At 44.1% G+C, this 26,924-nt stretch overlaps 2 protein-coding genes and 1 long non-coding RNA gene across 3 annotated transcripts; 1 reads left to right on the top strand and 2 right to left on the bottom strand.

Annotated features, from left to right (window-relative positions):
- Positions 1-17,268: 17,268 nt before the first annotated feature.
- On the top strand, positions 17,269-18,205 carry LOC123151534 (uncharacterized). The gene is made up of 2 exons (XM_044571231.1): positions 17,269-17,566; positions 17,649-18,205. The coding sequence occupies exons 1-2, from the start codon at positions 17,366-17,368 to the stop codon at positions 17,976-17,978; spliced, it is 531 nt and encodes a 176-aa protein (XP_044427166.1). The 5' UTR covers positions 17,269-17,365; the 3' UTR covers positions 17,979-18,205.
- A 987-nt stretch (positions 18,206-19,192) lies between these two features.
- On the bottom strand, positions 19,193-21,313 carry LOC123154291 (uncharacterized). The gene is made up of 8 exons (XM_044573057.1): positions 21,122-21,313; positions 20,836-21,031; positions 20,687-20,752; positions 20,503-20,586; positions 20,058-20,421; positions 19,775-19,970; positions 19,594-19,683; positions 19,193-19,496 (listed from the first exon to the last, which is right to left on the bottom strand). The coding sequence occupies exons 1-7, from the start codon at positions 21,173-21,175 to the stop codon at positions 19,636-19,638; spliced, it is 1,008 nt and encodes a 335-aa protein (XP_044428992.1). The 5' UTR covers positions 21,176-21,313; the 3' UTR covers positions 19,193-19,496; positions 19,594-19,635.
- A 114-nt stretch (positions 21,314-21,427) lies between these two features.
- Positions 21,428-24,692, bottom strand: LOC123147522 (uncharacterized). The gene is made up of 3 exons (XR_006473234.1): positions 24,453-24,692; positions 24,066-24,334; positions 21,428-21,574 (listed from the first exon to the last, which is right to left on the bottom strand). It is a non-coding gene; the product is annotated as an uncharacterized lncRNA (long non-coding RNA).
- Positions 24,693-26,924: the final 2,232 nt, after the last annotated feature.

The raw sequence follows: 26,924 nt of genomic DNA, 5'->3' as shown, positions 1-26,924 counted from the left end.
TGTCTGGGTTGCACAACCGTATGACCCAGCTGAATATTAACCTCCCTGATGAGGCGTCATTGACAGAATCCTTCAGTCGCTCCCACCAAGCTACAAGAGCTTTGTGATGAACTACAACATGCAGGGGATGGAAAAGACCATTCCTGAAGTGTTCTCGATGCTGAAGTCAGCAGAGGCTGAAATCAAGAAAGAACATCAAGTGTTGATGGTCAATAAGACCACTAAGTTCAAGAAGGGCAAGGGTAAGAAGAACTTCAAAAAGGACGGCAAGGAGGTTGCCGCGCCCGGTAAGCCAGTTGCCGGGAAGAAGTCAAAGAATGGACCCAAGCCTGAGACTGAGTGCTTTTATTGCAAGGGGAAGGGTCACTGGAAGCGGAACTACCCCAAATACTTAGCGGATAAGAAGGCCGGCAACACCAAAGGTATATTTGATATACATGTAATTGATGTGTACCTTACCAGTACTCGTAGTAACTCCTGGTATTTGATACCGGTGCCGTTGCTCATATTTGTAACTCACAGCAAGAGCTGCGGAATAAACGGAGACTGGCGAAGGACGAGGTGACGATGCGCGCCGGGAATGGTTCCAGAGTCGATGTGATCGCCGTCGGCACGCTGCCTCTACATTTACCTACGGGATTAGTTTTGAACCTTAATAATTGTTATTTAGTGCCAAGTTTGAGCATGAACATTGTATCTGGATCTCGTTTAATACGAGATGGCTACTCATTTAAGTCCGAGAATAATGGTTGTTCGATTTATATGAGAGATATGTTTTATGGTCATGCTCCGATGGTCAATGGTTTATTCTTAATGAATCTCGAGCGTAATATTACACATTTTCATAGTGTAGATGCCAAAAGATGTAAAGTTGATAACGATAGTCCCACATACTTGTGGCACTGCCGCCTTGGTCACATTGGTGTCAAGCGCATGAAGAAACTCCATGCTGATGGACTTTTGGAGTCTCTTAATTATGAATCGTTTGACACATGTGAACCATGCCTCATGGGCAAAATGACCAAGACTCCGTTCTCCGGTACAATGGAGCGAGCAACCAACTTGTTGGAAATCATACATACCGATGTGTGCGGTCCAATGAGCGTTGAGGCTCGCGGAGGATATCGTTATGTTCTCACTCTAACTGATGACTTAAGTAGATATGGGTATGTCTACTTAATGAAACATAAGTCTGAGACCTTTGAAAAGTTCAAGGAATTTCAGAATGAGGTGGAGAATCAACGTGACCGAAAGATAAAGTTCCTACGATCAGATCGTGGAGGAGAATATTTAAGTCACGAATTTGGCACACACTTAAGGAATGTGGAATCGTTTCACAACTCACGCCGCCTGGAACACCTCAGCGAAACGGTGTGTCCGAACGTCGTAATCGCACTCTATTGGATATGGTGCGGTCTATGATGTCTCTTACCGATTTACCGCTATCATTTTGGGGATACGCTCTAGAGACAGCTACATTCACTTTAAATAGGGCACCGTCTAAATCCGTTGAGATGACACCGTATGAATTATGGTTTGGGAAGAAACCTAAGCTGTCGTTTCTAAAAGTTTGGGGATGCGATGCTTATGTCAAGAAACTTCAACCTGAAAAGCTCGAACCCAAGTCGGAAAAATGCGTCTTCATAGGATACCCTAAGGAAACTGTAGGGTATACCTTCTACTTAAGATCCGAAGGCAAGATCTTTGTTGGCAAAAACGGATGCTTTCTGGAAAAAGAGTTTCTCTCGAAAGAAGTAAGCGGGAGGAAAGTAGAACTCGATGAAGTACTACCTCTCGAACGGGAGAGTGGTGCAGCTCAGGAAAATGTTCCTGTGATGCCCACACCAACTGAAGAGGAAACCAATGATGATGATCAAGGTACTTCGGATCAAGTTGCTACTGAACTTCGTAGGTCCACAAGGACACGTTCCGCACCAGAGTGGTACGGCAACCCTGTCCTGGAAATCATGTTGTTAGACAACGGTGAACCTCCGAACTATGAAGAAGCAATGGCGGGCCCAGATTCCAACAAATGGCTAGAAGCCATGAAATCCGAGATAGAATCCATGTATGAAAACAAAGTATGGACTTTGACTGACTTGCCCGATGATCGGCGAGCGATAGAAAACAAATGGATCTTTAAGAAGAAGACGGACGCGGATGGCAATGTCACCATCTATAAAGCTCGACTTGTCGCTAAGGGTTATCGACAAGTTCAAGGGATTGACTACGACGAGACATTCTCTCCCGTAGCGAAGCTTAAGTCCGTCCGAATCATGTTAGCAATTGCCGCATACTATGATTATGAGATATGGCAGATGGACGTCAAAACGGCATTCCTTAACGGGCATCTTAAGGAAGAGTTGTATATGATGCAGCCGGAAAGTTTTGTCGATCCTAAGAACGCTAACAAAGTATGCAAGCTCCAGCGATCCATTTATGGGCTGGTGCAAGCATCTCGGAGTTGGAATATTCGCGTTGATGAGATGATCAAAGCGTTTGGGTTTATGCAGACTTATGGAGAAGCCTGCGTTTACAAGAAAGTGAGTGGGAGCTCTGTAGCATTTCTCATATTATATGTAGATGACATACTCTTGATGGGAAATAATATAGAATTTCTGGACAGCATTAAGGCCTACTTGAACAAATGTTTTTCAATGAAGGACCTTGGAGAAGCTGCTTATATATTAGGCATCAAGATCTATAGAGATAGATCGAGACGCCTCATAGGTCTTTCACAAAGCACATACCTTGATAAGATTTTGAAAAAGTTCAAAATGGATGAGTCCAAGAAAGGGTTCTTGCCTATGTTACAAGGTGTGAGATTGAGCTCAGCTCAGTCACCGACAACGGCAAAAGATAAAGAAGAGATGAGTGTCATCCCCTATGCTTCAGCCATAGGATCTATTATGTATGCCATGCTGTGTACCAGACCTGATGTAAACCTTGCCGTAAGTTTGGTAGCAAGATACCAAAGTAATCCCGGCAAGGAACACTGGACAACGGTCAAGAATATCCTGAAGTACCTGAAAAGGACAAAGGACATGTTTCTCGTTTATGGAGGAGACGAAGTGTCAGGACCCCGACTCGATGTCACATCGATCTAGCCGGTAACACTTCATATCACTTTGCGGCCTCACGCACGGTGTTCCCACGGGTGTCGCCTTACCTTTGCCCGGGACCGTTTGCGCCTTTTGGCTCACGTATATGATAGTGTCGCTAGCATCCATATGATAAAGAGCCCGGGCTGACATGACTAGTCATAAACCCAAAGTGGCACAGACTTACAGGGACAGGCATCCATGACCCAGCATCGAACGTGTCGGTCATCAACAAGTGGGTCCGGGCTGTAGCACTGGGCTAGCAGGACTCCGGTAAACCGGGCTGTAGCGGGCTAACAGGACTCCGGTACTCAAAGCGTGACATTTCCCCGAAGGGACAGACACAGGAACGAAGAAGGACACATGCCGGCCAGCCTAAGTGTTCCAGAGCAGTAGCAAGCTACCATGGCTCAGCGGTAACACTAGGAGACATTTCCCGGTAAGAGAGGCTACTAAAGATAAACAACTAGATAGTCAGATCCCACACATACCAAGCATTTCAATCACACACACAATATGCTCGATATGTGCAAATACAACGAAGCATCACAACATGACTCTACGACACAAGTACTTTATTCATTAGGCTCCGAGGAGCGAGATATTACAAACATGGGTCTCATGACCCAACACTCAGAGCATACAAGTCAAAGCACAAGCGGAAGCTATCATGTCTGAGTACAGACATCTATAAATGAAAAAGGCTGAGAAGCCTGACTATCTATCAGATCCTGCCGGGGCACAAGATCGTAGCTGAGGTATCAAGCTAGACGTCGAAGTCCACGTGAAACTACTAGCGAGACCGAAGTCTCTCTGCAAAAACATAAAATAGGCAAACGTGAGTACAAATGTACCCAGCAAGACTTACATCAGAACTATCTACATATGCATCATTATCAACAAAGGGGTGGTGGGGTTTAACTGCAGCAAGCCAGCTTTGACTCGGTGGCTATCCTAAACTACGACTGCAATGTAACTCTTTTGAGGTGGCGCACACGAGTCCACATATTCACCATATCAATACACCACTATGGAATCGCTCCCGTCTCCCTACGAGAACGCCATCCATAGCACTCACGCTTATCTTGCGTATTTTAGAGTATCCACTTTCACTTGTCTATGAACTGATATAAGCAACCCAGAGGTCCTTTTCCGTGGACACGGCTATTCGAATAGATGATGATAACCCTGCAGGGGTGTACTTCTTCATACATGTTTCCACCACTTAGCGTCTGCACACGACATGTGCTCGGCAAACTTCAAGCGAAAGCGGACGTGGGTGTAGACCACGACCTACCTAAACACTCAAGTCTCTAGTCCAGGTTTATCGCCTATTCGGGTTCCATCCATGAGGAGATCCGGCCGGAGTTTCGCTCACAGCCCCAAACGATGTGAACAGGGTTCCGTGACACCAAACGGGCGCCCGGTTTACCCGGCCACGTGCCTACCGCATCACAGCCCACCCCTACGGTCAGCGCTGTCCACGGCCTCCAGCATACTACAAACACCAGAAACTACTTGCAACTCCTGGACAGAGGACGAGGGTGAATAAGAAGTCGAGCGGGGTCATATTTCAGGGCCCAATGTATGGTAGTAGCTGAATCATGGATCACAAACACAGAACTCAGTTCCTGAGGACGGCTGCAATGAGACAACCCACCATGTACTCCTACATGGCCTCTCACCGCTACCTTTACCAAATCGTATTCACACACTTAGCTCACACACAGTAGGACATGTTCACACACCTCTGATTCATCCCGGATGAATCAGACCTGACTCGACTCTAAGCAGTAGCAGGCATGACAAACAAGCATGAATGAGTAGGCACAACAGGGCTCAAGCAACTCCTACTCATGCTAGTGGGTTTCATCTATTTACTGTGGCAATGACAGGTCATGCAAAGGATAAAGGGGTTCAGCTACCGCAGCAAGTAACGATATGTCGTTGTTGTCCTAATGCAGTAAAAGAGAGCAGGAGCGAGAGAGTAGGATTGTATCGGAATGAACAAGGGGGTTTTGCTTGCCTGGCACTTCTGAAGATAACATTGGGTCTTCATCAGTGTCAACGATCACATCATCGGTATCACGTCTATCGAGAGGGGACAAATACCGGCAACACAGAAAGGAACACAATCAATGCAATGCACAACATGATGCATGATCATGACATGGCAAAATGAATGTGTTTTGGGCTAATGCAACTAGCAACAGATTAAATGAAGTTGGTTTGAATATAAAATTCAAATTCAAACTCCATATGTGATTATTCAAATGCCATTTATATGATTTGTGCTAAACAGCATCTATAAGTTGTTCTAACATGCATGAAAATGGTACAGATGGATTCCTTGAATTTTTCTGATAATTTTTCATATATAAATTATTTAATTTGGAGTTACGGTTAATTTTCTATGATTTATTGAAGTTTTAGGCATTTTCTGGAATTTCCTGAATATAATTAAATCCAGAAAATACTTTATGACATCAGCAGTGCGTCATGCTTGCATCAGCAAGTCAACAGGGCTGCCCCGGGTCAAACCTGACGTGTGGGGTCCACACGTCAGTGTCTCAGTCAACTAACCAGGTTAGTTAGCCCTAACTAACTTAGTTAGCCGGGCGGGGCCCGCATGTCAGTGGCCTACCTAATTAACTAAGTTAGTTAGCACTAACTAACCTAGCACTAACTAAGCGGGCGCCTGGGCCCACACGTCAGGGGGTCAAACCCCGGGTCAAACCCGCCGGAGTTGACCCGCGGCTTGTCGCCGGCGACGCCAGCAACGGCGGAGGGCGTCGGAAACGCTGCTCCGGCCACGGTTTGATGCGCGGGTGGGTGCTACGAGTAGCTGGCGATGTGGCGCATCCAACGGTGGCGGTGTTTGGTGCTGGGGTGGCCGGAGTTAACGGCGGCGAGCTCTTTTGCGGCCGCCGGAGCTCGGGTTTGGGCGGAGCGAGGGTACGGGGCGCTAGGGGGCTGGCTGAGGGGCTATGCGGACTCCTGGGGCGGCTAGGAGCACGCTAGGCTCGTCGGACTGGCCGCAACAGCACGTCAGTGCCACGCCCGGCGTCCATGGCGGACGGCGGCGCTCGGTACGGTGGCTAGCATGGCTACTGCACGGGAAACCAATGGGGAGAGAGGGGAAACGTAGGAGAGCTCACGGAGGGCTAGCGGAGGAGACGACGAAGTCGGGGAAGCTCTGGACGCGCCGAATCGGTGGAGTCGATCTCCGGGCACCGGAGGTGAAGACGATGATGCTCCGGTCGATTTCGGCCTCCTCTGATCGCGTGCGTCGGTGGGTAGCTCCACGGGGTCAGGGCGGAGCTCGGGTACGCAGAGAGGGGGCGAGGGAGTGGCTGTGGTTGCGGTGGTTGCGAGCGGCGGCGGCGGAGGCGTTCGGGTGTGCGAGAGGGAGAGGCGAAGGAGAGACGAAGGGGACGAGTGAGGGGGTCCAGGGGTTCGAGGCGGCGCCGAGGAGAAGGCCCGAGGCGTCGTGGTGGCGAGGGACACAGGCAGGCAGGGAGGTGGCGTGTCGCCACGGCGCGCGCGTGCGCTGTCTCCCTCCTCTGCCTACTGGCAGAGGTAGAGGACGACTGGCACCAGGCCAGTGGGCTGGGCTGTCCACTGGGCCAGCCAGGTAAGGGCCCAGGTAAGACTCTGTTCTTTTTATTTTTGCTCTGTTTTATTTTTTAATCATTGTTTTCTATTTGTTTCAATCTGTTTTGATTTAGTTCAAACACTAAATCATTTTTGTTTCTTCCAATAATTTTTGCAGGGACTGAAAGTAATATTCTAGAGCCCCTCACAAAATATCAGAATTATTGAAGCATTAAAAATATATATAACATATATTTGCTCCAACTCAAATACAATATATATTAGTTCAAAGATCCAAAATGACATGGAAAAATGTGCATCATCTCTGGTTACTGTTTCCAGCATTTTTCCAAAGATGATGAACATTTTTGAAAGCCACTTGGATTGACTGAAAATATTTTAGGTGAACCTGGTGAATTCTTAAAATGCTAGGGTTTGGACAATCCCCATTTCAACTTTCTGTAAAAGTAAACATGATACATCACCAAAGGCTAGTACTAGTGCAATGCCAGAAGCTAGGGATGTGACACGAAGAGCTCGTCGTAAAGGGTTACGTCGACGCTAGCTTCGACTCAGATCCGGATGACTCTAAGTCGCAAACCGGATACATGTATATGTTGAATGGTGGAGCAGTAAGCTGGTGCAGCTGCAAGCAGAGCGTGGTGGCAGGATCTACGTGTGAAGCGGAATACATGGCAGCCTCGGAGGCAGCGCATGAAGCGATTTGGGTGAAGGAGTTCATCACCGACCTAGGAGTCATACCCAATGCGTCGGGGCCAATCAAACTGTTCTGTGACAACACTGGAGCTATTGCCCTTGCCAAGGAGCCCAGGTTTCACAAGAAGACCAGGCACATCAAGCGTCGTTTCAACTCCATCCGTGAAAATGTTCAAGATGGAGACATAGAAATTTGCAAAGTACATACGGATCTGAATGTCGCAGATCCGTTGACTAAACCTCTCTCGCGAGCAAAACATGATCAACACCAGAACTCTATGGGTGTTCGATTCATCATAATGTAACTAGATTGGTGACTCTAGTGCAAGTGGGAGACTCTTGGAAATATGCCTTAGAGGCAATAATAAAAGTATTATTATATTTCAATGTTCATGATAATTGTCTTTTATTCATGCTATAACTGTATTATCCAGAAATCGTAATACACGTGTGAATACATAGACCACAATATGTCCCTAGTGAGCCTCTAGTAGACTAGCTCGTTGTGATCAACAGATAGTCATGGTTTCCTGGCTATGGACATTGGATGTCGTTGATAACGGGATCACATCATTAGGAGAATGATGTGATGGACAAGACCCAATCCTAAGCATAGCACAAAGATCGTGTAGTTCGTTTGCTAGAGCTTTGCCAATGTCAAGTATCTCTTCCTTTGACCATGAGAGCGTGTAACTCCTGGATACCGTAGGAGTGCTTTGGGTGTATCAAACGTCACAACGTAACTGGGTGACTATAAAGGTGCACTATAGGTATTTCCGAAAGTATCTATTGTTTTATGCGGATCGAGACTGGGATTTGTCACTCCGTATGACGGAGAGGTATCTCTGGGCCCACTCGGTAATGCATCATCATAATGAGCTCAAGGTGACCAAGGTGTTGGCCACGGGATCATGCATTACGGTACGAGTAAAGTGACTTGCCGGTAACGAGACTGAACAAGGTATTGGGATACCGACGATCGAGTCTCGGGCAAGTAACGTACCGATTGACAAAGGGAATTGTATACAGGGTTTGATCGAATCCTCAACATCGTGGTTCAACCGATGAAATCATCGAGGAGCATGTGGGAGCCAACATGGGTATCCAGACCCCGCTGTTGGTTATTGCCCGAGAGTGGTCTCGGTCATGTCTGCATGTCTCCCGAGCCCGTAGGGTCTACACACTTAAGGTTCGGTGACGCTAGGGTTGTTAGGAAGACTAGTATGTGACTACCGAATGTTGTTCGGAGTCCCGGATGAGATCCCGGACGTCACGAGGAGTTCCGGAATGGTCCGGAGGTAAAGTTTTATATATGGGAAGTTGTTAAACGGGCACCGGAAAGTTTCGGGGTCATACCGGTATTGTACCGGGACCACCGGAAGGGTTCCGGGGGTCCACCGGGAGGGGCCACCCCTCCCGGGGGGCCACTTGGGCTGCGTGGGGATAGCAGCCAGCCCCTAGTGGGCTTGGCGCCCCCCCCTTGGGCCCATGCGCCTAAGGTTGGGGGGGAAACCCTAAAGGGGGCGCACCCCCTTGCTTGGGGGGCAAGCCCCCCACCCCTTGGCCGCCGCTCCCCTAGGGTTTTCCCTAGAGGGCCGGCCCCCCTTGCCCTTTCCCCTATATATAGAGGGGTGAGGGGAGGGCTGCAATACACCACAACTCAAGGCGCAACCCCTCCCCTCCCCAACACCTCTCCTCCTCCGTACGTGCTTGGCGAAGCCCTGTCGGAATACTGCCGCATCAACTGCACCACGCCGTCGTGCTGCAGTTGGAGCTGCCTTCCTCAACCTCTCCTTCCTCCTTGCTGGATCAAGACGGAGGAGACGTCTCCCGTCCCGTACGTGTGTTGAACGCGGAGGTGCTATCCGTTCAGCACTAGGACATCGGTGATCCGAATCACATTCGAGTACGACTCCATCATCACCATCCCCTTGGCAAGCTTCCGCTCGTGATCTACAAGTGGTATGTAGATGCAAACTCTCTCCCTTGACTCGTTGCTTAGATGAACTCATAGATGGATCTTGGTGAAACCGTAGGAAAAAATTTAATTTTCTGCAACGTTCCCCAACAGCCCGGACCAACCTTACACATACGCTTACGTGAGACCAGTTCCACCGACTGACATGCACTAGTTGCATAAGGTGGCTGGCGGGTGTCTGTCTCTCCCACTTTAGTTGGAGCGGATTTGATGAAAAGGGTCCTTATGAAGGGTAAATAGAAGTTGACAAATCACGTTGTGACTTTAACGTAGGTAAGAAAACATTCTTGCTAGAACCCTCTTGCAGCCACGTAAATCTTGCAACAACAATTAGAGGACGTCTAACTTGTTTTTGCAGCAAGTGTTTTGTGATGTGATATGGCCAAAGTTGTGATGAATGATGAATATATATGTGATGTATGAGATCATGTTCTTGTAATAGGAATCACGACTTGCATGTCGATGAGTATGACAACCGACAGGAGCCATAGGAGTTGTCTTTATTTTTTGTATGACCTGCGTGTCATTGAGAAACGCCATGTAAATTACTTTACTTTATTGCTAAATGTGTTAGCCATAGTAGTAGAAGTAATAGTTGGCGAGCAACTTCATGGAGAACGATGATGGAGATCATGGTGTCATGCCGGTGACAAGATGATCATGGAGCCCCAAGATGGAGATCACATGAGCTATATGATATTGGCCATATCATGTCACCATTATTTGATTGCATGAGATGTTTACCATGTTTTTTGCATCTTGTTTGCTTAGAATGACGGTAGTAAATAAGATGATCCCTCATAATAATTTCAAGAAAGTGTTTCCCCTAACTGTGCGCCGTTGCGACAGTTCGTTGTTTCGAAGCACCACGTGATGATCGGGTGTGATAGATTCCCACGTTCACATACAACGGGTGTAAGACAAATTTACACATGCAAACACTTAGGTTGACTTGACGAGCCTAGCATGTCCAGACATGGCCTCGGAACACAGAAGACCGAAATGAGTCGTATAGAAGATTGGAGTGAAAGGAGTTGTACCGAGAGGGCCCAGAGATACCTCTCCGACAATTGGAGTGACAAATCTTAATCTCGAAATACGCCGACCCAACATATACCTTTGGAGACACCTGTAGAGCACCTTTATAATCACCCAGTTACGTTGTGACGTTTGGTAGCACACAAAGTGTTCCTCCGGTAAACGGGAGTTGCATAATCTCATAGTCATAGGAACATGTATAAGTTATGAAGAAAGCAATAGCAACATACTAAACGATCGGGTGCTAAGCTGGCATGTTCGGTTCAATACCTACATGCACCCACCTTGTGCTCTGTAAGTCTAGCCGCTGGCATTCTTATGTAGTCAATTAATATAAACAGCTTGTGCGGTAGTCCGATCACATATTGCTGCTTATATTGTTGTAGATGGGAGTCCGGCATCTACGTGATGCACTACACTGAAAACTTCACGTGTGAAGTGCTGCAAAACCAATTTGCTGAGGTAACGCACATTTGTGGACTATGAATGAGAACACTTTATTGTCTTTTCGTTGAATATTTTTTTGATGTTGTGAATATATTAGGGGGGCTGCTGCGGAAACGCAAGAAGATGGCGTATGAACTATTGACTATGGAAACAAATGTCGGTGACAAGCCAGGGTTCTTGTTCGGTTGAACGGAGAAGAAGTTGTGGTTGAAGATCGTGCTGATAGAGCTTCGACATTACTATCTATGCACTCCTAGTTTCCCTAAAAAAAGTGCTATGTTCACTGTCCACTATGCGTAAGTTGTTTGAGGAGAACAAACTCTATATTGTATGACTATCACTGGGTGGGAGGCTATGTGGAAATGCCACCTTATCCTTATTGTATGATATATTCGTAAGCAATGTTGGGTGACCTATTTTATTTAAATGTATGTGTGAACTGAATCTAAGATATATTTATGGGCACTTTATAAGTAATGTGTGGCTAGTTTTTTAAATCTTGACGATAATGGGTTTTGAATAGGTATATGTGTTTGTTTTGGATTATTCGATACTAGACATGTTGAATTTGTAGTATTGGTGATAGTAAAATGTACCAAGCACAATTTTATGATGTTGGGGATGCTGTTTGGTGGGGCTTCCATAAATTATTGAACTCATGCGTGAAAAATAATAGATGGAGTTTCTGACATATGGACTAGAGCCGTAGGGATGAAATTATTAATTATATATTATTAATGTATAAACGGTTGCATACAAGGAGTGCTAACTAATTTGACATAATCCCTATGTGAGAAAATTTTACATAAAATTAAAAAGGAAGGGCGTAGATGTTAGAATGATTTGGTGAAAACACATTTTGAACATGCACGTTCTTCGCTTATACATAATAATGCACATCAGAAAAATCCGGGGGCAACTCACTGTGTATATTGTCATGGTCCTTTCTTTGGAATTTGTAGGCAAAAGAGGTGGTGATGTTGTATGGATTTCATCTACATATTTAACGTCCTGAACGTTAAGTTGAAATTATAGAAGGTTGGTTAGTGTGGTATCATAATGTAAACTTGTCAAGACAATGCTGACAAAGATCTAGAGGATTTCATATTCAAAAAAAGCATACTGTAGAAATGTAAAAATGATTAATGGCGGGACAATGTATTGTATCGGTAATAAAAAATTAATGATTTTCATGACGCAGAGAAGCTTGAAAAATGCATATGCTTTTAGTGTGTGGTTCAGTGAAAATTATACAGCCCGGGAAAATGTCTATTATAGGGGATATATTCAAAACTTGAGATAAATTCAAATTAATTGTGGATGATGGTATTGTAATTTTTGGATGGGTATAGTAGAATTATAATTTGGGCGGAACAAAAATTTGCTTGGGGAAATTATATAGGGGAAAATTATACATCAAGATTATTTTGTCATGTGGTGCAAATGCCTGTTTGAAGTGGGTAAAGGTTATCATATCAAACACAAAAAATACCGAGTTTCGGTTAAATGTGAAAGTTGCGGACAAAATGATTAAAGGGAGTCTCAATTTTGTATTATACAATCGTAAACATCTAACAGTTGGACGTTGTTTTGAGGTTTATATAAATAATGTTGGATAGTTTGTTGATGGGAACTACAATAAGTCATATTAAAAATTATGGCTGATTTGTATATTGTTTGTGCATGTGGGTTCAAGATGTTGTTGTAATTTACAACTATCAAAACAAGCATAACATAAACTGATAAAATTGAAAAAAGGTAAGTTTTGACTTCAATTTAAGACGAAATCGTAATGCTTAAAAATAACGGCTTGCAGAAGGATGATTGGTAAATTTAGTTGGGAACATGTTCAAAGAGCAAATGAGCGGAAATAGACACGGATATAAATATAGTGCATTACATTTGAAATGAAAGGGTGCATTCGATATGAAATGTATTACATACAAATATGGGGAAACTCCTTAGTGGCTGAGTTTACATCATCGTGAATGACTGCTTGATGTTGTCAAGAGTTTCGAGAGGTACGCCAGACTTGTTCCCTTCCAAACGCATGCTTTCATACAAAGAGACACGTCGGTATTCTGGGAAAGTGCCCTGTTTCATGAAATTTTGCTTAGTAACAATGGTGAATTCTATGAATAAACTTGAATTGTGGTGTACTAATTTGTATACTAATTATAATTAACTTTAAGGGGTACCTTGTCTATTGGTGTGATTAGCTAATCACCGTCGTCATGGTTGCGAGCCGTGAAAATGGAGCATATACCAGAATCTTCGCTGCATAACAGTAAAATGCAAAACAGGGGATGGGTGGGGTGTTAAAAAATAGTACAAGAAAGTGGTTTAGGCGGGGTGCAGAAATTGTGAATATTACAAGAAATGTAGAAATATTTTGGTAGGTGACATTCATGTTTCGTAAATTTGGGAGTCTTGTGAATAATATTTACCTGGAAAACTGGTCTTTCAAACCGACTGGGAATGATCTGGACCACCCCTCTTGGTTACAATGCCACTGGTTGAGGAAAGAGATACACAATTGAAAAAACTGTCGATTATATTTTGGCTGGCATGCTCATGTAAGGCTACTCTTTCATTTGAGTATCCATCGCGTCCGGCTTGAGGATCAATGACAATAATTTTTTTCTTCATCATGTCTAATATGTAGGCTACCCATCCATCGTGGAAAGTGACTGGGCAAATTATCTGGTGTTTGAAGTGAAAAGGAAAATATAAGACCGGAAAAAGACCCGCTACAAACAAAACTTGTTGTGATAAAACGATGACGGAGTCATATATTACCATTCATTCTGCATGAGTGGATGCTGTCGTCAGCTAGGAATTGTGCTTGAACAGAAATCACATGTGTTGGGTCCATGTTCCCCATGATGATAAGCTGGAAACATTAAGTGAACGAATAAGTAAGAGTAAATGGCGCAGTGGCAATACTAATTGGATTTTGTTATTGGGGGTTACCGCGAAGTCTGGTTCCATGAATTTGCGCCAGACTTTTCCTTTGCCGTCCTTGGAATTAATTATATCCACCTGGCATATCCGCCTGCATAGAAGTGTGCAACCGTCGTGGCTGAGTTTGTCACCTCCTATGATTTCCTTCCTAATTGTTATACCATCTAGGAGCAACAACCTTGGAGATGGGTGATCAATCCAAACCCTGAAAAAAATGTACAACATAATAACATTAATTGAAATTATAAAATAATTCCATAAACTAACATGTTCGGATGCTTACCTTGCTAACGTGGCAGGTGTAGCGGCGGATATCCAATTTTCAACCGCTTGTGCAACTGTGGGATGAGCAGTGGGGGGCATGATCCCAAAGACCATGGGTCCTTGGAAAACATACTTACTGTAATGTTGACCTTGCTCTTCAAAACATCGGTGCACTAACAGAATCTAACAACTTTTCTATCTCAAGGTTGTGAATCTTGGTAACCGATGTTCATTAGCGCAATAAGGTCGTCGATGAAAAGGTCAAGCTTATCCTTTGCTTCCCTATGGTTGAGACTCCTAGTGGTATCGCTAGTAGATTTGCTTTTCTTTTGAGCAAGCTCGGGAGTCGTCTCGAAATTTGGTTGCTATATACGCATGTCCTTGGGATATTGTTTCCCTGTGAGATTGAATAAAAAATTAATAGAAAAAATGCTTGTAGAACAAAATGAAAATGAGATCATACCTTCTTGCCCGTATATATTGTAGCTATCACATCCGGAACCATGACCGCTAATTTGGATGCTCGCCTCTTGCTTACTCCGCTATAAGCAGTAGAGCTGCTCTGGCTTGCCGCCTGTACTGGGATGTTAAGTGGTAATCTGGATACGGAAGGGGTTGTGAAATCGTTTGCTGATCACAAAGAAGGTTTGAAAAAATTTAGAAGAGTGATAATAATATAAATAAGATTGGTTAGATTACATGAAAAGATGCAATTACCTATGTGGATCTTATGTTGCTTCAGGACGCATTCTTCCCTACCATGGTATTTGCAACATGTGCAGTTGTTTGCCAAGTCATCGACTAGTTTATCTACAAACGAAATCATGGATACCTGTGTTTGATTCATTATCTCATTGATGTTTGAAGTGACACGTGCATTGTGTTCCCACAAATTGATTCCCATTGTGCTAGCTGACTGCCGAAAAAATAACACGTCAGTCAAAATGTTGAATGAAATTTTTGTAACGTAAATCATGTTGATGTATAAATAATGCTTACCAAAAGAGGGTAGTTGTTCTTGAGGTGACTAGCAAATTCCCTTGGACCGGTCTTTGGAGTTAAAACACGTACAAATGGCTTGCATGTTTGATGTGAATGGACTTGTTTTGAAATGACTGTTTCATAAATCTTTTTCGTGCTAGGTTCGATGTTTGTGTGGTGGAGATGTTCCGTAGGTACTGCCTCCTCAACATTACATAATAAATGGCACTATGGGCAAGAAAAATAATGGTGTCACTAATTGTATATAAAAAAGGACAGTTGCAATGGCAGGGTGGCTAAGTAATTTAGGGAGGGCTAAAAAATGTTTAGTTAATTTGTTAATATTAAAAAGATCGAAACTTACGTTTTCCCCGCAGAACGTAGTCTCACCACCGATGTGTGTGCTGATCGCATCAATTGCTTTGTGCATGGTGTCCTGATCAAAACAACCAATCCTTGGGAAAACACCCTTCCGGATAAATTTGGAAGAAACCGTTATGTTGTCCAATGTACTTAACTGCATAAACATGCCAAGTGAAGCAACAATGAATGAGTACACACCAAAAAATGGAGGGTGAAAAAGATTGGGGCGGGGTCTGCTGGTTTTACCTGTAGGTGCAAATGACATCCAACAATGTTTATCAAGTTGGATTTCGCTTCCACATCGGTGTGGAATTTGCGGACCCTCTTATCAAGTTGTCTTTTGTGTAACCAGACCAATTATAAGTATTTATTTTCTCCGATTCTCTAAGGGTTGACCAGTAATCAATAGTTGCGTAATCATGCTTGGTGCCTGGGTTTAGCACAGTGCCTACGCAGAAAATCACATATACAATTTTGAAGCACTCCATATCAATCGGGGGGCTATCTTCTGTAATGGCTCTTGACAATATATTTTCTATAGCCTTCAAGCTATGTGGTCCTTTGTCACTGATGGCCTCCGCATCTTTAATTAAGCGGATGCAAGCTGGTGATAATTCGGACGTGCCAGACTTTATTTCATTCTTACCTTGAGGCAAACCAAAAATGGTATTAAAGTCTACCATTTTTAATGGTATCTTCCTATTGTGATCAAGTACGATCTCTGACGTATCAGCGTCAACTCTTGTGATTAGATACGTGCTTAGTTTCAAATTTAACTTGTATAGTACTTTTATATCCATCATGCCACCAAGCCCTGTTTGGCAGGCAAGTTCCCTCTTTAATTTGCTGAACATAGATATGACTGAGCAAATTTTATTAACAGAAGTCCTTGAGGTCAGCACAGGAGTTGCATCAGATGAATCGAAATTGTCAGTGGTACGGCTGGGTGCTAACTTGACACTATGTAAATCTTCCATTTCAAAAGCATGCGCGGGGGTATATTGTGCCCTAGTGGAACATTCCGAAAATAAAATCTAGATTAGGTTCTCTTGTGATATACAGAGAAGATGATAATGCATATGAGCGAGGGGGGAGGGGATAAGTTGATGAACTTACTTTGGGTGAGAACTTGCGACGGAATGTGATGCCGATGAGGGTGTCAAATGATTTTGGCCTTGAGTTGACTATTGAATGTCTTGATCATTGGTGTTCGTCCATTGGGGGGGGGGGGGGGGGGGGGGACGGAAGAACTTGGCTGTGTTTCTTGAGATCTAGTGTGAGTGGTGTTGCGAGCAAGATGTCGGGGGATGCACCGGTGATGAGGAACGGCCTGTTTTGGAGACAGGGTAATGTGCTGGCCGGTTTTAATGAAGCTTTGATGGTTTGAGATTGATACTGGATGGGCCGGTACGAGTTGGTCCACCAGTCAGTGTGCATGCATGCATGCAGGTCAAGCGACGACCTGGGAGTTTACCAGGTGAATATTGGGCGGGGAGAGACATGGGCATGCATCCAGCTGGCAACGGCATTTACCAACTACTCCCTCCATTACTAAATATTTGTTTTTCTAGACATTTCCAATGATTACTATATACGGATGTATGTAGACATATTTTAGAGTGTAGATTCACTCATTTTGCTCCGTATGTAGTCACTTGTTGAAATGCCTAGAAAGACAAGTATTTAGGAACGAAGGGAGTAGTAGTGTGCGTACGTGGACTGGGCTGTGCTGGTGCACACTGTGTATGTGTGTTTGTGTGTGGCCCATGTTTGTCCGAGGCCATGCCGAGGGGGCCGTTACAACGCAGCCATAAATAAGCTCGCATCGGCATTTCCTGGCAGAGAACGCGTCTTGCATCCACAGTTCCACAAAAATCCCCTCTCTCATGCAAACACTTACAATCCCTAGATCGTGAGAATGTCAAGCTCGTCCATCTCAAGATCGACGGGCGGGTCATCTCGCAGGCAGAGCCACACCCCGGTGCCGTACCGACAGACTCCTCTAGCATACGAGCCGGCGAAGTTTTGCTTGTGCGCTCCGAGGGCAAAAGCGCCGATGTGGATCTCGTGGAGTGATTCCAACCCAGGGAGGAGATACCTTGCCTGTCCAAGGGGGAGGGTGAGTTCATCTTACTCCATCATTTTCCATATGCACTACTTTAATTGAAGGTTATGCTTGTTCATGCATACTGTTCGGGCAGTCTTTTGGTTGTGGTTTCTTTCAGTGGGTGGACGATGAGATGAGCCCGTTTTTGACTCAACTGTTGCTGGATCTGAGGAATGCTGTGTGGGCTCTAGAGGCGCATAACCGAATCCTTGACCGCAACGTGCATGGTTGGCGCAGCCCAAATGTCGAGCATATCCAAGCCACTGCAGCCACCTGGGTTGAGCGTGAGGAAGTGCTTGAGGATGAAGTGTCCAAAGATGACGCCATGCGCCTCTCGAGTGCTGCTGTTTGCACTGGTGGCTACCCTAGTGATCGGTGCCAGCATCTTTACCAAACTGGGAGGGAGGGGGGGGGGGGGTTCTGATGGATTTTCTGAGGCAAAATAAGTTCATGAGCTGCATAAGCTGTTTATGAATTAAGTGTGTTGTGTTGTGTTTGCTTAGTTGATGCCTGCTGTGTGGTAATGTTTGTGATATAAGTAGTTTCTGCACTAGATAAGTTTTAACAGCATAATGTAAGCATGCAAGTTGTCGGTCCAAAAATGTAACCGTGTAACAATCTGATCTAATGTAAGGTATGATGTTATGAATATGTGATTGGTTTGTTTGTGAGGTACTGTATTCGATGAACCCACACATATACGATTGGGATTTATTATGATTGCCTAGATAGGCGCAGTGAATACAAAACAATCCTAAAAAAAGCCGACTAGGTTACATTTCTCATCTGGGGCTGCTTGCATATGTCTTCTTAAAACTACAAACTGCTTATTGTTGCTCTGATGTGCTGCATTGCCATGTGTGGTGCATCTGATTTGTTGTCCTGTAGCTTCATGACATCTTGTAGTGTGGCCAACCGATATGAAGACAAGTTTTCCTGGAGGAATATTACATAAAAAATTATATAATAGTAACTTTGGATAAACCAACATCGAATTTGTAAACATACCTTTGTGGTTGGGCTTCTTAGTGTCTCGCCGTCATAGTGCCTCGCCATGAATAGAGTGTATATGCCAGACTGCTCGCTAGTGACGTGCAACAAAAAATTTAAAATATATATATATATATATATATATATATATATATATATATATATATATATATATATATATCGCGCTATTCGTCACCCTGGGTGAGGACTAGTTATTCTTCACCCCCTCTTTATTTTACCATCAATGCACCGTAATTTTACGTTCCGTAAGTTTTGTCTTATTTCCGACGCAAAAAGGGACCGTAAGAAAATATATAATCGCCGTAAAAAACATTTTATGTTATGTAAAATTACAAACATAAAAACATAGTCTAAAATACACATAAATTGTAGATTTTCTTGTCTTATGACCTACATTTTTATTTTCTTATGTCAAATTTTACGTAGTGAATCAATAGGAATGTAACTATTTAAATTCAAAATGTAATTTAATTATGAAATGATTGTAAGATTACCTCGGATGAAGAATAACTTATTCTGCAGCCTGGGTGATGAATAGCAACACTATATATATATATATATATATATATATATATATATATATATATATATATATATATATAATGATGTAACATATCTATGGTTGCTGTTTATGACAGCAATATACTTAAATGGATAAAGTGTCAACTAATACCTTGATATTTATTTCTTCCATCAAAATTGGGAAATCCCGGGTCCGTCCTTTAGAGGTGCATGGCCAACTAGACAAAAAAGTTTCTACACATCTAAAAAATGCCACATGGATAACTTGGCTTGTTTGCTCGTGGAATTTGACACGTTCTATGGTGAAACCAAATGCACCTGCTTGAGGGTCGATGACAATAATCTTTTTCTTCAGCATATCTAATAGATAACAGCACCATCCGTAATGGAGAGGTGCTGGGAAAATGAACTGCATTACAAGAATCAAAATAAAATAGTGACTCATGATAGTAATGTTTTCATAAGAAAAGTTTGATAGATTGGAACAAACAATATACGTGGATTACCATTCGACATTGGTCGATGTGTTTCTCCATGAGCAGTTCTGTTTACACTGAAATGACGAAAGTTGGGTCTATGTTGTGGATGACCATAGTCTGCAAAGGTTGGTGTTCATGACATAGGTAGTTATGGATAAAAAATGAACAAAGTAAACCAAAAAGAAAGTATTTAAGGGGAGGTATGGACCGTAAAGTCTGGCTCCATGAATTTCCGCCAAATTGCACCATCGTGGTTTTTTGAGTTGGTCCTTTCGATTTGTGCTATGCGCCGCAAAATTAGGGCACAACATTCATGACTGGTTGCCTCCTTGCCCATAATCTGCTCGCGTATAGTACTTCCCTTCAATAATAATAACCTAGGCGTTGTGTGTTCGATCCATATCCTGATATGTGATGCACATACCAGATGAAGTTAATTGATGCAGTTGTACTAATAATATCTTAATTTGTTGTTCCTCAATTGTGATTACCTCGACAGGTTGGCAGCACTGTCATTGGATATGCAAACCGCAATGATTCTGCTTGAATCGGACTTAGAAGCCAGGAGCAAAAACTTGGTAGGAGAAGGGTCTGGTGTAAACGACTTGCATGGTAATTGAGTGGGGTGTGGAATCTTCTCTGATAGTTGTGAAAACAAAACTCCAGACTTGTTAACATAATCAGATAATATATTCGTAAAGAGTTGTTCATGATAGTAAACAAGGCTGATGAGGTCAGCAGACGAATCTGTGGGGAATGATGATTGGCATGGTGACAATGATAGATGGACTGGGTTGATGTGCTTAACGGAATTGCCTTGTTCATTGCTATTTTGCTTCTTGTTCTGACCTGAAACTGGGGAAGAGTTTTTATTACATGGGGGATGTTTGTTGACATTAAAAAAGTTTCTTAAAAACATTAAATTAGGGCACTTACCGATGTTTGTGCTGTCGTAATTACTGTCGCTCGTGTGTACATATACTCTCTTGCGAGCTTGATGGACATGTCCAGTTGAGCTTCCTGCTGGTAATTTGTTGACGGGGGAGTTATAAGAAGTAATACATGGGCGGAAATGTGTTTGATCAAGAGAAAACAACATCCAAAATGACGGGATATATACCTTCGGTGTCGGAAGTTTCGGCAGGCGGCATCTGTGCAAGTTCCCGACAATTGTTTTGGTTTGGGCCTACATTGTAAGTCAAACAATTTTTAGAAAATGCTATTAACTAAAAACAATGATAACTGCATAACATGCTAAGCATTGTGCACCTGCTGGTTGGTTATCTATCAATCGGCATGTATTTAGACCGGCTAGCTGACAACATATACATTTGCTTGCCAAACATGCAGCTAACTCGTCTAAAAGTTTCAGCATGTCCACTTGTGTTGTGTACCGTATCTCACTCATGTTAGCCCTAAGCCTGGTGTTGTGCTCTTTTAATATAATTCCAATAAATTCATCTGCCTGCAAACCAAAACGACGTCACGCGTGGAAAGAAGAATATGTTGCCATGTACTTGGGATGAACAATACACATTGCTAAATGTTGTGCTACCATATTTGGGTATTTCCGGCGCATTATGTTTGCAAACTCAACAGGTCCCATCATGCTGCGTGGCTTAAAGTTGTTTGCAGCACGAGCCGGGTGCTTTGAAGAAGAAGGATCAGCAATCTCCTGTGTGGTAACTTTGGTAGGATGTACATTTGTCTTAGAAACATTGTGGTGACAAGGTACATACTCCTTCAAACCAAACTGCATAAGAAGTATGACAACAAAGAAGTGAACAATTAAAACTATGAGGGACAAGCAGCGAAACAAAATTAATATAAATCATATATCTGAGATAATGATTACTTCGGAGCCAGCAAAAAAAACTTCTTGACCCTGATGGGATGTAATTGAGTCTATTGCCTTCCTAACTGACTCGTGATCGAAATCTTTCACACATGGTAGTATATTCTGCTCGATGTGCTTGCTAGATGTTTCAATCTTGTCCAAAGCAATAACCTGTGCACGGCACATATGTGATTGACATGATAACTATAGATGATCATAATAATGCATTGTACTTGGAGAAGAAAGTGACATCCAACAATGTGGATTGTTGTGTTCCCATTGTCAACGTCGGTCTTGATTTTTCGCACACCTTTCATCAAACTGTCTTTGACAAGCCTACACCGGTTGTAGGAATTTATCTCCGACGGCACCACCAGTGCTGCCCAATAATCGACGCTAGTGTAGTCGTGCTTCGCGCATGGGTTCAAGACATGGCCGACTGAGAATATTACAAATGCTATCTTGAAGCATTCACACTCAACTTTGCTTGATTTCTCATCTATTGACTTAGATAAAATAAATTCAGCGGCCTTCAAACTATGCACGCCTTTTGTGCTGACGGTTGAAGCCAACCTGCTGAACTCTATACAAACTTCAGATAAGTCTGAGTGTCCTGGTGGGATGGTCCTGCTTCCTTGTGGCAGGCCAAATGCATCGTTTATTTCCTGGTCTGTAATGGGTATTTTCCTTGATTCGTCAAGTGCTAAAATGGATTCATCTGGATCTACCCGGACCATCAATGATGCACTGAATTTCAAATTCAGCTTGTGAGCTATTTTTAGATGCATTAGCCCTCGGAAACCAGTCTCCATAACGAGACCGCGCTTGAAGTTACTAAACTGGGAGACGACGCAACAGAACTTCTGAATAGATATCCGAGAGGTGAGAGTTGCATCGTTAAGATTATTCCTGGCTCCCTCTTCAACTGCAGCAGAAAGATGGGGGACTGCATCTCGAATGGGGGGGGGGGGGGGGGGGGGGGGGGCGTCTTCGGGAGTCTGCTGCAGATGGGCATCATTCTGACAGTAGGAGATCTGGGTGTGTGAGAATGGAAAAATGGTGAGACGGCTGTGGAATTAACAACTAATATAAGAACACTATCTTACTAAAAACATACAAGTGATTGGCGATCGAATATGTGGTGGGCTAGTAAACCTAGATAACTAGGATATGGAAAATGGTTGCCAGGATATAGGGCGAAAACTAATTTGATTGTGCTTTCGATCTATAGCTTTTCCATACCTGATATCTCGTTCTTCAACAAGGGAGTGAGCTTCTCTGGGTAGGTGAGGAAGGGGGAGAAGAACAGTAAATGAGGTTTGGACGGTGCAGCTACGGCAAGCGGGATTGACTAGTCAAATAAAGGTTAGATAGATGAAGGCTATAGCAAGTGACAGTGGACATTGCTCAATAGAGGGCTAATAAAAACAAATGTTTTAATCAACGCGTGGGCGGAGAAAACCATAGCCTAATCATGATTATCCCTTACTGCATGCATTATATGGTGCCTGTTGATTAAACGAGCCGGACAAGGGGTTTTGTCCTGCTCATGTGCGGCAATCACGTAATAAATTCTACGTAATGACTGATTACGGGCCGATAATAAATGGCCTTGATTGTGCATGATACCTATGAGCGCTCCAATGGTGGGTCAGGTGTTGTCGGGGGGAGCTAGTTGGCTGTCATCTCTGCCGGTCTCTGACGGTACAAGTGGGCTGGATATGTACCTTGGCTGGTACATGTTACTACCTGAGCCGGAATTCGCCATACTAAGTAGCTGGATCGGGGAACATTTGATGCTACTAGTAGACGAATCCAGGACCAAATCATGCACCATACCAGTGATATACTACATGGTGAAATGGAAACGCTGGGTTGGTATACATGGATTCATAAATGCGCTGTTCAGATCCACATGCAAAAGAGTGATTAAGATAAGCATAGCACTAGACGCCGTGCACCAAACTAACTTTTCGATTCAATTCGCACGTTCTTTGGTGTGTCAAAATTTTCTCAGGTGCGACACTCAGTTCGAACATTGACTGAATAGTACATCTCTCTCTCCCTCCCTCTCTCTAGAGAAACATATGCAAAAATTGCATTGTGAAATTAACAAGATCCTGTCAAAAAATTAAACAAAATGTTGGCATCTTCTTCTTCCTCCTCACAATACCTATCATCTCTTTTCTTTCTTTTTTTGAAACGGAATATCTATCAACTGTCATGAACACACACACACGCGGTGAGGACTGACTCTATATAGCTAACCTCCTGGATTCACTCCAGGCTTCCAAAGACTATTACCCTCCGTCCGAAAAAACTTGTCCTAAATTTGTTCTGCTAGATACATCTATTTAAGGGATAAGTTTTTTCGGACGGAGGAAGTACTTACAACTCGCGTACAGGGACGGAGCCAGGATTTGAGCATAGGGGGGGCGAAGACAACGGCATAAGATTTTTTTTTCTTAGGTTAACACCTTTACACTAATTTCACAATAGAACTAACCCGCCTCTTGCAATGATAAAAGGACAATGGTATATAGCAAACTAATACTCCTATAAAGACAACGACACAAGAGATGTAGATTCATGAAATTTTATTAGTGGCATAATTGTTTGATTAGGAGTTTGCATAAGAACTAAATTATGTTCCGGCTATTACCTTGGTTCTTGGAATCCCCATATTCACCTTTCCTCCGAAGGGAGATGATTTGGACAGTAACCACCTGATGCAATCAATAGAGAAAAATTATTAAATATCATGTATTATGAAATTCTAAATGTTCAAAATAAAATACTTCTTGCCTACACCATGGCATCAATTGAAGTGTTGCACATCGTTTGCAGTAGCATCATATTCCGACAGTTGAGAGCTTGAATCAACTGGGTTTAAAAAAATATGAATTGATTCTGCTCTCTTCCTCTTCACATCTACACAAGCACAAATGATAACTAAAAATGACATAATTTGATTCTTAATGCCTACCGTGTATGATTATTCTTCAATAATTTGTAAAGCCACGAACTAATCTGATGCGAAATAAAATACCTTTTCCCCTCATGTTGTTGCCGCACATCCATGCGTCCGGCTTGCCGGCAACCTGTCCGTGGTCCGCTGATCGACGCATGTCTGTCCTGGCGTCCCCTTCCCTTCTCCGTTTCTAGATGGCGGCGCAACAGCGCGAGCGCGATGGACAGATCCGATCGCAGCAGGCCTACAGTTCATGGCGGCTTGGAAAGGGAGATATTAGCAGCGATAGACATGTTTTTTTAGATCTGTCCCCGCGTAGTGGCTGCAACTAACAAGCCACTTTGCCTTCCACGATGGCCTTTTTCTATCGAAGAGACCACGATGGGCTGCATAGCATTCTTCTTTACGTGGACTTTGTGTTTTTAACTTGCTCAGGCTTCACGTTAATAAAAAGGCCCAAGAGGCATAGGGGGGGCGAACGAGCTACGATCAAGTGCGCACGTGATTTCTTTTAGCGAACAAGCCATCCCTGTCAAGGGACGAGGCGATCGTTGGGGGGGGGGGGGGGGGGGTCTCGCCCCCCCTCGCCCCCCTAGATTCGTCCCTGCTCGCGTACACTAGCGAACCAACCTATGATTGAGATGGTTAGGTGGACAGTGGTATCCTCAACCCATCAGGGTTCAAATTCTGGTGCTTGCATTATTCCTGGATTTATTTCAGGATTTTCGGCAATGCGCTTTCAGTGGAAGGAAACGTTCCCGTCGACGACGAGGCGCCTACGGTGACTTCGTAAATCTCAAGATGATATGCCGGCTCAGTCTCTCGGAGGTGCTCATAGGGGTAGGGTGTGCGTGTGTGCGTTCATAGAGATGAGTGTATGCGCGTGTATATGAGCGCTTGTGTCTGTACTGATGCTCAAAAAAAAACTCGCGTACACTAACACATGACCCGGCCACCACCTGTACATGCACGCTAACAAACTTTTTTTTTTTTGAACTTCACGGCTAACAAACTTGCATGCAGGTAGCTAACTAACTAACTGAACTATACCGAATCACTCGGCTGACACTCTCTTTTGGCAGGCTTCAAGTCTTGTGTGTCCGCGTCACACAACACTTGGCATCTCGCATCTCCGCCGCCTTGCACGGCAGTAGCATCTTACCATGCACGATCTCCGGCCTGACCACTTGCCGTGTACGTACGTATCATATGTACATCTTGCCGGCACCGACCAGAACTAGCTACATGAAAAACTCAAACTACATGCTGATAGGACAATCACCTCCCAAATCTTGTCATGCTAACTCGTCAAATCGTCATGTGGATTGCCCGCAACACCGTTGAGGTTGACGCCGTCGCAGCGTCGATCGCCATGGACTATCATCTTGTCGTGGGTGACGCCCTCGCTGCCTCATGTTCATCACGGGGGCCGCAACTCGCCGGTGACTCGCCCTTGTCGACGACTCAAACATGGATGATGAATTCCTTAAGACAATGGCCAGCACATCCTTGCTGCCAGTGACACAACTTACCAGGCAACATACCTTTCTTCAATAGCTCTTGACGCAGCTCGATGATGTTGAAGGCACGCACCGGCTGCCAGCAACATCGTGGCGTCAACAACGTCCACCTTGTGTCATCAAACTCCACCTCACAAGGAGTATGCCGTGCCGCCACCACCGCCTTAGATCGATATGGCTCAGATGCCATTTGTTGGCGCTGCTTCTCGCAGCGCCTCTTCTTCTTCCTCCTCACACTATCTATCATCTCATGAACACACACACACACATGGTGGGGAACTCACATGCACACACACTTTATCAAGGAGAAAGCTAGCTTTGCCTTATCTCCCGGTAAAAAACATACATTTTCCTCTGCTTAGCCCTCACGGCTCCTGTTCATTATTTACTCCAATCAACATATATATATATATATATATATATATATATATATATATATATATATATATATATATATATATATATATATAGACACATACATAGGACCCAAGCACTTGTGTCATGCACTCACGCCACTACCCCACTACGCCATGACCACTTCTACCGTCCACTAAGAGCATCTACAGAAGCACCCTAAACCCTCCTCATACGCTGAGCGGATGTCCCGGCCAGTGATTGGTCAAAAAAATCGACCCAGGCGGGCTCCTTAAACGGGTCTCAAACGCACGGGCTGACCACCACCCCTCATATCCAGCCTAAATATGAGGGCGGATATAGGGAGGCCCGGGCGCGTGCGCCACATCGGACTGCCGGCCGGGTCCCATGGGAAACACTCCAAAACCCAGTGGTCCAAAGCTCGTCTCCTCCGTCGCCGCGGGGCGCCGCTCCGACGGGCCGCGTAGTGCCCTAGCTAGCCCGGCTATTTAAGCCTACTGTCGGTACCAAAACCCTACCGTCCACATTTCCTCCCTCCCATCCTCCACCGCCGCCACTTTCCACTCGTCGTCCACCACCACGACTAGCCATGCCCCCCACGCCGCCGGGTAAGGAGCTACACATATCTAACTCGGAGTGCCGGTTGCAGATCCGG

The sequence above is a fragment of the Triticum aestivum genome, chromosome 7A (assembly GCF_018294505.1).
Source record: "Triticum aestivum cultivar Chinese Spring chromosome 7A, IWGSC CS RefSeq v2.1, whole genome shotgun sequence".
Lineage (NCBI taxonomy): Eukaryota > Viridiplantae > Streptophyta > Magnoliopsida > Poales > Poaceae > Triticum > Triticum aestivum.
Note: the sequence above shows the minus strand (reverse complement) of the source record. Positions and strands in the feature narration are given on the sequence as shown.

Coding starts and splice junctions, on each gene's coding strand:
- LOC123151534 (XM_044571231.1), top strand. CDS start 17,366: ATGTCAAGCTCGTCCATCTCAAGATCGACGGGCGGGTCATCTCGCAGG. Junction 17,567..17,648: donor TTGCCTGTCCAAGGGGGAGG/GTGAGTTCATCT, acceptor CTGTTCGGGCAG/TCTTTTGGTTGTGGTTTCTT.
- LOC123154291 (XM_044573057.1), bottom strand. CDS start 21,175: ATGATGGGACCTGTTGAGTTTGCAAACATAATGCGCCGGAAATACCCA. Junction 20,753..20,835: donor GATAGATAACCAACCAGCAG/GTGCACAATGCT, acceptor CTTACAATGTAG/GCCCAAACCAAAACAATTGT. Junction 19,684..19,774: donor TCATGGAGCCAGACTTTACG/GTCCATACCTCC, acceptor CAACCTTTGCAG/ACTATGGTCATCCACAACAT.